This window comes from Marmota flaviventris, chromosome 4, assembly GCF_047511675.1.
Source record: "Marmota flaviventris isolate mMarFla1 chromosome 4, mMarFla1.hap1, whole genome shotgun sequence".
In the NCBI taxonomy this organism is placed as follows: Eukaryota; Metazoa; Chordata; class Mammalia; order Rodentia; family Sciuridae; genus Marmota; species Marmota flaviventris.
In genome coordinates, this window is record NC_092501.1 from 631,687 (window position 1) to 644,558 (window position 12,872).

A 12,872-nucleotide genomic window follows, 5' to 3' on the forward strand; every position below is an offset into this window, starting at 1 on the left:
TAACATAAGTCCAGGATTTAGAGGAGGCCTTGGTTAAATTTTTTTGAGCAGTTTCCCGACAGTGCTCTTTGAAATCTGCATTCCATAACAGGAAGTCTCCGGCACTGAGGGTAGCTCGGGCTAAAAATTTCCAATCATTGGGAGTAAGCCACTGTGCGCTGTGGCTCTCTAGTAAAGCCAATGTGTAAGGCGCAGTGGGGCCATAGTGAGCACAAGCCTTTTTAAGTTTTTCAAGAAAACGCAGGCTTAATTTTTTGTAAACACTCTGGGTTCCTTCCTGCCTAGGGGTGAACTCCTCATCCTCTGAGCCCTGATCTTCCTCTTGCCCTTCCCCGGCTTCGTCCCCTTGATCCCTTTCTGCCACTTCCTCCTCTAGATCCTCCTCTGAGTCTTCAGCCTGGGCGGGCTTATCTGTCTGACTGCGGGTGACTGGGAAGGCGAGAACTGGCCGATGGCTCGGCTTAGCCTTTGTATTAGATCGCCTTGGGCCAGCTTGGGTTGACTCCGTGCCTAAGGCTAATGAGCGGAGCTCAGAGTCAAGGGATCTTAATTCTTTTAAAAGTTGGATCTGTTCCCGTCTATGTTGGAGAGACTCTCGCAAGGGAGCCAGGTCAGGCAGGGGAAGTGGAGAAAAGATATCTGAGGGGGCAGTTGGCCCCTGAAGGGCCGGAGCACAAAAGGCAGGAGGGATATAGGAGGGAGGTGGATGTGTGAGTCCTATAGACTGTGGCAGGGTCCTGAGAGGTGGCGGGTCTTCTGAGTGGTAGGGGGCTGCTTCCTTCTCCAAGGTAGCCTCCTCCCCAGGGGTCAATGTGTCTCCAGGATTTAAAACTGGATAAAGGTGGTTGGAAACCGTTGGAGCCTTATTTATTAGGGTGGGGTTTTGAGCGGGACCAGGAAGGTTCCCAGGGTCCTGGGGAGACTGAGAAGGGTCTGTGTCTATACTATCTGAAGGGCATGCTGAGGGGGGACGAGAGGTCTTTTGCATAGCCTCTTCCCCAATCCTGACAAGTTTTAAGGTACCATTATCAAAGGGTGAACTTTTAAGAATTTCATTAATTAAGTTCCAGTAAGAAAAGGTGGGAACAGGCACATTTTCTGGGCCAAAGGATTCATAATAATCTTTTAAACAGTCTCCTACTCTAAGCCATCTTTTACCATCAATGGTCCCTTCAAGGGGAAACCACGGACACAATTCTCCTATGTATGAAAAGAATAATCTTAAGTCCTTTTTCTTAACACACGCCCCCCGTGTCTTGAGGGCCTCCTTGAGGCCTGACAAAAACAACTCATGTGACGAAACTGCTTGTCCCATGGTGGGTCACTCACCTTGCGTCGTCTTCACTCTCCTCCTGGATCTGTCTCTCGGTTGTGTCTGCCGAGGCGATCTCGCGCTCCCACTTGGCCAAGTCTTCCCGGAGGACGGCGTTCCCCCTCAGTCAAAGGCTCGAGCCCCACACTGGGCGCCAAATGTCCCGTCTGACAGGACACATCAACGTGGGCAGAGAACCTAGATGGGGAGGAATGAAGGGACAAGAGACACAGAAGGATGACAGCAAGACAAAAGTTCTGATCAAGCTGCAAACTTTTATTGTTCACACAGGGGTATTTATATGGTGGGAATGGGGAAGCTCTCTTATCGGCAGTTGCTGGATGTCTGCACAAGGTGAGATAACCGCAGGATGTTTCAGGAAGATAGGTTTCAGGAAGATAGGTGGCCGCAGGATGTCTCAGGTGAGATAAGTAGCTGCAGGATGCCTCCCAGGCAGGATGTCTCCCAGGGGGCTGTCAGGCTAATCTTTGAAGGAGAATTTCCTTCTAGTCCCTGACATCAAACATTTACACCTTTCATTACAACATCTAGATCACTTATATTTAAATTAGTTATTGATAGTATTTTTTTAAAAAAAGAACCCCTGACATGAAAGTCAGTGGAAAATTGGGTAAATGATAGTTTTGATGATGTTATATTTTGGAAGACGAGTTGAATAGTTCTGCTGTCCAGCTCAGAGAGAAGATGTTGGAATGCTTTTGTTGCAATTGTTCACTCTCATATGCTAAACAGCAATAGATTTATCTTATGTTTATTAACACTTTTATTTTGCAAATAAAAAATATATACATATATGCATATGTGTGTATACGTACATATGTGTGTGTGTGTGTGTGTGTAAATAACCATAGGCAATCTCTTAGGTATCCCATTATGGTTTTAATGTGAAATTCTCTAAGAACAAATAATGCTGGGTATTTTTTTCATACCCTTATTTGTCATTTGATAATACTCTTCAATTAAATACCTGTTTATGTTTATGTGTTTTTTAATTTTTAATTGCATTATTGCTGATTGTTGAGTTTTTCAGTCTTTTTATTTTGTAAACAAGTATGTGTATTGCAAAAAGAATGCAATAACTGAATGTGATGAACTTAAGCATATTTCCTGCCAATTTAGGCATGTGGCCATGTAATTGTAATTTTTGTGTGTGTGTGGTACTCAGGGACACTTGACCACTGAGCCACATCCCCAGCCCTTTTTGTATTTTATTTAGAGACAGGGTCTCACTGAGTTGCTTAGTGCCTCACTATTGCTAAGGCTGGCTTTGAACTCATGATCCTCCTATCTCAGCCTCCCAAGCCACTGGATAATTGTAATTTTTAAATTACATATTCTTATTAAAAATTATCCACCTGAAGGTCTGGGGTTGTAGCTCAGTGTAGAGTGCTTGCCTAGCACATGCAAGGCACTGGGTTCAATCCTCAGCACCACATAAAAATAAATAAATAAAATAAAGGTATTGTGTCCAACTGCAACTAAAAAAAAAATATTTTAAAAAATTATCCACCTGAAAAAAAATCAGTTTACACACTCAGAAAACAGCACCTGATCCCTTTAAAACACAGCTTGTGCGGGAATACAGAGATGCTGAGAATCAGACACCACACAGGGCAGTCAGGATCCAGAGCCCTTGCTCTGACTTGGCCATGTCAGGAAGGGCTGCCTCCTGGGCACACACATGTGCTTTAGTGTGACAAGCTCAGGACTCCTGAGTGAGCTGCAAGGCACCTGAAGGTTTCAGGAGGCAGTGCCTCTATGCAGGAAAATTCCACAAAGACCAGGAAAGGAGGTGGCTCCCAGGCCAAGAAGCCCTGGCTGCCTCTCCCTCATGGTTACTCCCCTGGGCCTCACTTCTCCACCTCCAGCTGCTGACAGGCCACACCTCAGGAGGGCACCTTGCCCATACATAATTGCTTGTTTGTAATTAATTAACTGCACTGAGCTGAACTCCATGGAGACTCGAAGCATTATTAATTGGGAAACTCTTTGCCATCCACAGTGGTCCCCTGGACCCTACCCTGCCTAATGAGCCCAAACCACGCAACTTCCTGAACACAGGCCAGGCACCCCAGCCCAAGCTGCCCAACCTCCCCAGACTCCAGGGAAATCAACTCAATGTCCCCTGACTCTTAGGGTTCTCTCGTAAAAGTTGTCTGAAATCTTCATAAACTGTAAATTGGATTGGGTACCAAGAGGTTTATGCACAGTTCCCTAGTGCCCAAAGTGCCACTTTTTATCAGATGCAGGTCTCAGAATAAAACAACATCTCTCACCCGGTGCTGCCAGCGCCTTGGGAGGAGCAGGTCAGCAGCAGGCGAGGCGAGGGTGCCCTGGGGATGCAAGCTGATGGTTGTGCAGAGACCCACAGGCAGTCAGCAGCTCAGGTCTCTGCACAACATGTGCTGCCACCTGCTGCCACCTGCTGCCAGACACACCTGAAAGACAGCACAGGGCCCAGGCATGAAAATCAGTCCTGGGCAGAGACCCGGTGTGCCCAAGCCTTGCAGACACCCAGGGGCAGGGTCCCTCAAGAGGTGTCTCTCAATAGATATCTCTCAGCAGGTCTCCCTCAGAATTTGTCCCCTCAGCAGGTGTCCCTCAGCAGGTGTCCCCTCAGCAGGTGTCCCCTCAGAATTTGTCCCCTCAGCAGGTGTCCCCTCAGCAGGTCTCCCTCAGAATTTGTCCCCTCAGCAGGTGTCCCCTCAACAGGTGTCCCTCAGCAGGTGTCCCTCAGCAGGTGTTCCCCAGCAGGTTTCCACTCAGCAGGTGTCCCTCAGCAGGTGTCCCTCAGTAGGTGTCCCCTCAGTAGGTGTCCCCTCAGCAGGTATCCCTCAGCAGGTGTCCCTCAGCAGGTGTCCCCTCAACAGGTGTGCCTCAGCAGGTGTCCCCTCAGCAGGTGTCCCTCAGCAGGTGTCCCCTCAACAGGTGTCCCTCAGCAGGTGTCCCTCAGCAGGTGTCCCTCAGCAGGTGTCCCCTCAGCAGGTATCCCTCAGCAGGTATCCCTCAGCAGGTGTCCCCTCAACAGGTGTCCCTCAGCAGGTGTCCCTCAGCAGGTGTCCCTCAGCAGGTGTCCCCTCAGTAGGTGTCCTCTCAGCAGGTGTTCCCCAGCAGGTGTCCCTCAGCAGGTGTCCCCTCAGCAGGTGTCCCCTTAGCAGGTATCCCTCAGCAGGTGTCCCTCAGCAGTTGTCCCTCAGTAGGTGTCCCCTTAGCAGGTATCCCTCAGCAGGTGTCCCCTCAGTAGGTGTCCCTCAGCAGGTGTCCCCTTAGCAGGTGTTCCCCAGCAGGTGTCCCTCAGCTGGTATCCCTCAGCAGGTGTCCCTCAGCAGGTGTCCCTCAGTAGGTGTCCCCTCAGTAGGTGTCCCTCAGCAGGTGTCCCTCAGTAGGTGTCCCCTCAGTAGGTGTCCCCTCAGTAGGTGTCCATCAGCAGGTGTCCCTCAGCAGGTATCCCTCAGCAGGTGTCCCTCAGCAGGTGTCCCTCAGTAGGTGTCCCCTCAGTAGGTGTCCCTCAGCAGGTGTCCCTCAGCAGGTGTCCCCTCAGCAGGTGTTCCCCAGCAGGTGTTCCCCAGCAGGTGTCCCTCAGCAGGTGTCCCTCAGCAGGTGTCCCTCAGTAGGTGTCCCCTCAGCAGGTGTCCCTCAGCAGGTGTCCCTCAGTAGGTGTCCCCTCAGCAGGTGTCCCTCAGCAGGTGTCCCTCAGCAGGTGTCCCCTCAGCAGGTGTCCCTCAGCAGGTGTTCCCCAGCAGGTGTCCCTCAGCAGGTATCCCTCAGCAGGTATCCCTCAGCAGGTGTCCCTCAGCAGGTGTCCCTCAGTAGGTGTCCCTCAGCAGGTGTCCCTCAGTAGGTGTCCCCTCAGTAGGTGTCCATCAGCAGGTGTCCCTCAGCAGGTGTCCCTCAGTAGGTGTCCCCTCAGTAGGTGTCCATCAGCAGGTGTCCCTCAGCAGGTGTCCCCTCAGTAGGTGTCCCCTCAGTAGGTGTCCATCAGCAGGTGTCCCTCAGCAGGTGTCCCCTCAGCAGGTGTCCCTCAGCAGGTGTCCCTCAGCAGGTGTCCCTTCAGTAGGTGTCCCCTCAGTAGGTGTCCCCTCAGTATGTGTCCATCAGCAGGTGTCCATCAGCAGGTGTCCCTCAGCAGGTGTCCCCTCAGCAGGTGTCCCTCAGCAGGTGTCCCTCAGCAGGTGTCCCCTCAGCAGGTGTCCCTCAGCAGGTGTCCCCTCAGCAGGTGTTCCCCAGCAGGTGTCCCTCAGCAGGTGTCCCCTCAGCAGGTGTCCCTCAGCAGGTATCCCTCAGCAGGTGTCCCTCAGCAGGTGTCCCTCAGCAGGTGTCCCCTCAGCAGGTATCCCTCAGCAGGTGTCCCTCAGCAGGTGTCCCTCAGCAGGTGTCCCCTCAGCAGGTGTCCCTCAGCAGGTGTCCCTCAGCAGGTGTCCCCTCAGCAGGTGTCCCTCTGCAGGTGTCCCTCAGCAGGTGTCCCTCTGCAGGTGTCCCTCAGCAGGTGTCCCTCAGCAGGTGTCCCCTCAGCAGGTATCCCTCAGCAGGTGTTCCCCAGCAGGTTTCCACTCAGCAGGTGTCCCTCAGCAGGTGTCCCTCAGCAGGTGTCCCCTCAGCAGGTGTCCCTCAGCAGGTGTTCCCCAGCAGTTGTCCCTCAGCATGTGTCCCCTCAGCAGGTGTCCCCTCAGCAGGTGTCCCTCAGCAGGTGTCCCTCAGTAGGTGTCCCCTCAGCAGGTATCCCTCAGCAGGTGTCCCTCAGCAGGTGTCCCTCAGTAGGTGTCCCCTCAGTAGGTGTCCCTCTGCAGGTGTCCCCTCAGCAGGTGTCCCTCAGCAGGTGTCCCTCAGTAGGTGTCCCCTCAGTATGTGTCCATCAGCAGGTGTCCCTCAGCAGGTGTCCCTCAGCAGGTGTCCCTCAGTAGGTGTCCATCAGCAGGTGTCCCTCGGCAGGTGTCCCTCAGCAGGTGTCCATCAGCAGGTGTCCATCAGCAGGTGTCCCTCGGCAGGTGTCCCTCAGCAGGTGTCCCTCAGCAGGTGTCCATCAGCAGGTGTCCCTCAGCAGGTGTCCATCAGCAGGTGTCCCTCAGCAGGGTTCTCTTGGAGTCCTCCTCTCACAGCGCTGGCCTGACAGGCTAAGAAGCACCCATCTTGTGTAGTGGGCCACAGTTGGGCAGTGGGTGAGGATGGTGGGGGGCCATTGCCCAGGAGCAGCCAGCTATGGCAGCTGCCCAGCCCCAGGCCTCACCACCTGGGCCCAGCCCCTCCTGTTTTCCAGCTGCTGGAGGTTGGAAACAGGCCAGCAGACCCTGAACTGAGTGTTCTCATTGTAACTGACCTGCATCCCAGTGTAGAAAGCCGTAAGGCTCAACCACAAAGAGCAGCCAAGAGGCCACAAAGCGGAAGAGAAAGATCCAGGAGCGCAGATGCCTTGCGGTTTTCAGTGTGACCATGACTTTATTGTTTTCAAACCACATCCTCGGTCCTTGGCTCTCCTCATGCATAAAACTGTATTACGACGTACTGACCTTGAGTGACCTGGAAGGAAGGACGGGGGTGAAGACAAGAGGAGACTGGACGTGCGGTTATAATGTACTGAAGGGAATGGTCTGAGATCTGTGATTCCATTCTCTCCAGTGTGCTTACATTTTGAGGCTGTCCGGGGGGGGGGGGGGGGCCCTCCCTGGTCTACCCATCCCCTGAGCCCCCATCATGCAGTCACCAGGCTGGCACCTGCCCCATCCACATGGTTCAGCTGCACCCCTGTTCAAGGGGCACCTAAAGCAGTTATTACTCTCCCAAATTCATCTTTCAAATCTCTACCAAAGCCAGAGTCGACAGCCCAACTCCAGCCACCGCACAGTGGCCAGCACAAACCACCCCACAGCAAGGAGCAAGTTGGGCGCATGGCCGGTTCACCCTCAAAAGCACCTTTAAGCCACCAGGCCTGTAAAGAAGAGCACCCAGCAGCTACAGTGAGTTGTCTCGCTGGAAGAAAGGCCAACAATAAAAGAAAGGAGGGGAATGAAACCAATTTTCTTCTAGGGGAGTTGACAGCTGTGAGACAGAGCTGGAGGTTGGCTTTGCCCTTGACCTAGCACTGCACTCAGCACTGCACTCAGCACTGAGTCTGCCATCACCGAGTCACAGAGGACCAGGAAGCCATGCTGCTTAACTGGAAACTGTGGGGGCATCCCGCTCATCTTACCAGAGAAAGGTGACCCAAGTCAGCATCTGAATCACTCTGTCACAGCTTGGATCTGGAATGTCCCCCAGAGCCTCATGTGTTGAAGGCTTGGTCCCCAGTGCAGCAGTATTCAGAGAGGAGGCTTTGGGGAAGTGAGGGCTCTGATCTCACTGGCAGAATAATCCACTGAATGAGAACCAGTTGGAGGTAGCATGTCCTTAAGGGTGTGCCTTGCAGACTCTAGCTTGTCCCTGGCCCCCACCACTCTCTTTCCCAGCCACCATGAGGTGAGCAGCTGTGCTCCACCTTACCCTATCCAACATGATACTCTGCCTCACCACAGGCCCAAGCATGGAGTAAAGTCAGGGACCAAAACAGATCTTTTCAGTTCTTCTGATAAACTGTGAATGAAGGCAGACTTCACTGGATGACTGAAATGTGTACCTCATAGCAGCACATCTGAATTCTGGATTTTGTTTGTTTTAACACAGTGCATACCTAGTATTGCATAATCTAGAAAACAGCATGGAGTTCTTATTCAAACAAGTTATCATCCAATTTCTAACTTACTAATGAAGAGGAGCAAAATAATTGCCCTGTAGGGGAGATGGAGGGAGAAGTCCAACCTTCTGGAATTAAATCTCAAAGATATCTGGATCCTTTGTTAGCAAAAGTAAATGTCATGGGGGCTGGGGATGTGGCACTCACCTGGCATTCACGGGGCACTGGATTCGATCCTCAGCACCACATAAAAATAAAATAAAGATGTTGTGTCCACCAAAAACTAAAAAATAAATATTAAAAACTCTCTCTCTCTCTCTCTCTCTCTCTCTCTCTCTCTCTCTCTCTCTTTAAAAAAAAAGTAAATGTCATGGTTGATAACCACATGTTTAAAAGGCCACTTCATTATTTTCAGCCAAAACTTCTTTTTACTTCAAATAAATATTGTTAATTGTAATTCAACTTGGCTCAAATACTTTGATTATCTGCAAATAAAATCCATCTTCAGAGAACAGAAGTTGTCCACGATTGAGAACGTGTGCATGACATACAGTGCATACACAAGTGCACACACATGCAGTTCTAAATGCACACCCATGCAAGGATCATTGTTCTGAGTTAGGGGGAAATTCTAGAACTGCTAAGTAAGAGTCTAGCTTATCAGGGGCAATTCAAAGAGACCAACATTCCTTTGAATGTATAATTATTATTTCCTGAAATATACTTATCTGAAATCTTTTTAACTGGAGGTTTTCCTGTTTTGTTCCTCTTTAAACTGGTGGTTTCCAATAGACAAGAAAATGGCATAAAAATGGTTTTATCTATTTAAGAAAATGGAAATAGAACTGCTAATACAATGCTCATTACATGGTTTTCAGACCCTGTTCAAATGTAAAGTTTCCCATTCCCACCTGGCATCGTACTACTTTGCTGTGCAGGAGAAACAGAGCAGCACTCTGCATTGGTGCAGGGACTCTGAAGACAGCCTGCCCCAGCTAAATCCCACCTATGCTGCATTTTAATTATGTGACTTGGGACAAGTTCCTGAGCCCATTGGTACCACATTCTTTATCTGCAAAGTGGGGTTAATGATGGTATCTCTCCTACATAGCTATTGTGCAGCTCAAATTAGTTACAATCTGCAAATATGCTTGTGAGTTGCTGGTACTTGGCAAACATAGTGTAATTGTTGGCTGTTATTACTACATATCTATAGATTGGAAAATAGCCCGATAGACCTCTTCCCCTACAACCCCCCGCCACCCAATTGCTTTTTGTTTCTCTATATGAGAAAGGACACTCGAGTCCCTATTAATTACTGAATTGATAATACGAATAAATATTTGATTATAAAAACAAATAGGTCTTTTCTCCTGTGAATTGTTCCTCCCAGGATCTGAGGGCCCTGCCCTCCAGAAGTGAAGCAGGGTCTTGCACTCCAGATGACACTGGTGCTGCTTCTCAGCATCTCTGGCCTCTAGCTAGTCTGCAGCAATGAAGGAGGAGGTTGCCCTGCTGCGGTCTGTGGCTGCTGCACAGCAGGTCCCAGTGTGGGTTCCTGCTTCTCCCACCACTGCCCCTCTCCCCCAGGTATAGCTGAGAGATCATCAAGCCCTTGTAATATGGGCCTTTACTGACCCCATCTAGGTAGCAAAGACATGAACTGATGAAATTAGAGTGCTTGTTAATTCACTTGAAAAGTAACTGCACAAAAGCACAAACATGGCCTGGCACGGTGGCACATGCCTGTAATCCCAGTGGCTCAGGCGGCTGAGACAGGCGAATCGTGAGTTCAAAGCCAGCCTCAGCAATGGCAAGGTGCTAAGCAACTCAGTGAGACCCTGTCTCTAAATAAAATACAAAATAGGTCTGGGATGTGGCTCAGTGGTCAAGTGCCTCTGAGTGCAATCCCTGGTACCACAAAAAAAGCACAAACACTACACAGTTATCAGTAGCCACGGATGGCCTAGTGTGCAGTCCCTGGGGTCGGTGTGTTCTCTGGCCCCAGGAGAAGGAGGCCTGTGAGAATACCAACTTTGGCATGGGTGATGGTTCCTCCAGGCCCTGGGCAGATGCCTACAGGCCCCTGTGGCCTGCCCTATCCTGGGCACAGGTCACTGCAAAGAGGAGCCATCAGAACCCAAACCCCACCTAGGCTCCCACACCGGAGGAGAGGGCAGAGCACAGAGGCATTAGATTGGACCTTGAAGAGGAATGGACAGGGACAGGAGATGAAGGCCAGTTAAAGGAGGCAGGTCTGTGATAAGCCCGAAAAGTGGTGTTTGAGCCAAGACCCAGGGACCCCATCAGCAGGCCCTGCTTCAGCTCTGGGAAGCTCCAGCACCCCCTAAGAAGCAGAGAGGGCAGTAGGGCTGGGGCTCGGACCCTCTGCACAGCAGCTCTAATCCAGCCCACTGCTAGGGCTCAGCCATCTCATGCCCCCGCCACCTGGATGACCACACAGCCAACCATGGGGCCTGGGTGGACCTGTAGCTCCAAGTGCAAACTCAGTTTTACTGGGCCCTGCTAAGTTCCAAGTAAGCACCCCTCATTTTTCATCCAGGCCAACTAGAGAGAGTCTAGTTCTCAGGGGTCCTTGATAGCTGAAAGATCAGACTGGACTTTGGGTGGAGGACAGTGCCCCTGTCAGTCATCTCAGATAAAATAAGAAAGACAAGGGGGATAACCTATACATAGTTCTGCTAAATTATGAAAATAACCCTTAGAGTAGCCCTTCCTGGGCCCACTCCTGGGGCCTAAGCTGGACACATTGTCATCTCATGTGACAAGGGATCCACCAGATGGCAATTTCACAGGGCTCACAGATGAAGCAACAGAGGTGTGCAGTGGTTACATAACTGGCCCAAGTCATTTGTTTCTAGCCCCACCCACATTGCTCCAAGAATAAGTAAGAACAGGCTGTCCTCTTAGAGGGTCTGACCAGAGCCTGAAGCCAACAGGTCTCTTGAGCTGCACAGAGCCCCAGCCTGACTCTGACCCCTCCTGTACCTCTGTTCCCACAGTTCAGGGCCTGTGGATGGTGGAGACCTGGCAGTTGTGCTCTGAGGACCCCCAGTGTGAGGCAAGCCACACAGTGATCCTAAGCAGCCCTTGCAGGCTGTGCAGGCCCCTCAGAGAGGCTTCCACAGTGTGTCCATCTGTGCTCTGGCCACTGTAGTCAGCCCCTGACAGCCCACTGCAGAGGGCTCAGGTGTGCTTTTCCAAGTGAGTACCTCTGGAGACCCCAGGTAGGAGTGGTGAAGTCTGGGCGGTGGTAGAGAGTCTGTTGGTCCCAGACCATATGACCAGGTCTCAGAGGCTGACCAGCCCCTGGAGCTGAGGGCCTGGCAACTGCACTATGGAGACACCTCCTGGGGGCTTGCACCCTATTTCTCTTCCAGAATTTGCCTGGACCCTGAGCCCCAGCCTCTGGGCAAACCCTGTGATGGAAGTAGAAACCCCCCCCACTTCCAGGGGGGCTGTACAACTTTATGGACGACAAAGGCCCAAGGACGATCCAGGCAGTGATGGACACTACTCAGCCACAGGGGTGGGGTAGTTGTCCCAGAACAGACTCCCACCCTGCAGAGCGACCCAGGGGGAGGGCAGGGGGAAGCTCGCCCCTCACTCCCCCTCATGGTCCTAGCAGAGCCTCCTTCACAACCCTGTTAAGCAGAGTGTATATGAAGGGGTTCAGCACTGGTGTGACGATGGTGTTGAGCACCGTGACAGCCTTGGTCAGGTCCAGGGAGCTCTCCACCGAGGTCCTCACATGCAGGAAGATGGTGGAGCCGTACCAGATGAGCACCACCGAGAGACGGGATGAGCAGGTGGAGAAAGCACGGTGCCGGCCCTGCGTAGAAGGGATCCTGACGATGGTGCCGATAATGTGGATGTAGGAGACCAGCGTGAGGCAGCACGAGCCCAGGATGACACAGAAGGCGATGCTGAAGGACGCCAGCTCCACCACCCGCGTGTCGGTGCAGGACAGCACGATCCAGGGCGCGATGTCGCAGAAGAAGTGGTTGATGACGCGTGAGCTGCAGAAGGAGAGGCGTGGGATGAGCCCGGCGAGTACCGCGATGGCGGAGAAGCCGCACAGTCAGGAGCCCAGCGCGAGCCACGCCGCCAGGCCAGGCGTCATGATGCACAGCGGCAGGCAGATGGCCAGATAGCGGTCATAGGCCATCGCGGCCAGCAGGAAGTACTCGGTGCAACCCAGCGAGAAGACAAAGTACATCTGCGCCGCACAGCCTGCCACGGAGATGGCTCCAACCCGAGAGGCGAAGATGTCCAGCGTCTTGGGCACACAGGCCGTGGTGAACCAGATCTCCAGGAAGGAGAGGTTGCACAGGAAGAAGTACATGGGTGTCTGGAGGCGGCGGTGGGCCAGGACCAGGGAGATGATGGCCAGATTCCCAGCCACAGTGAGCAGGTACATGACCAGGAAGAGCAAGAAGAGCCCCACACGCAGGCTCTTGGGCCCCGGGAAACCCAAAAGGATGAAGGGCCCCTGCGTGGACATGTTCTGGCCTTGGCTCCAGACCATGTCGCTGTGTCGGGCAACCAGGTAGCCAGGAAGGGGGCTGAGGAACCGAGGCACTAGCCTTCCCCACCCTCTTTGGAGTCTACTCACCAGGCAGGCCCAACATCCTGGGGAGCAAGTGAAGGGACAACATAGATCACACCTGTGCCGGCAGGAAAGGCCAGAATGCCTGTGGGTGTCAGCTAGTTGCTGCTTGTCATCTTGGGGGAGGAAGGGAATGGCCTTATTCTAGAGTCCTTGTCACCCAAGAAGAACATGTCCTTATTCTAGAGTTAATTAGCCTTGAAAAAAGCAGGAACCGTCAGCTTTTCACAAATAAAATGAACTTG

The 12,872-nt window shown here is 52.2% G+C and overlaps 1 protein-coding gene across 1 annotated transcript; it reads right to left on the reverse strand.

Annotated features, from left to right (window-relative positions):
• Positions 1–11,631: 11,631 nt before the first annotated feature.
• LOC114083834 (olfactory receptor 287-like) lies at positions 11,632–12,546 on the reverse strand. Its single transcript, XM_027925106.2, is given in 1 exon segment — positions 11,632–12,546. A coding segment is annotated over 1 exon segment (915 nt).
• Positions 12,547–12,872: the final 326 nt, after the last annotated feature.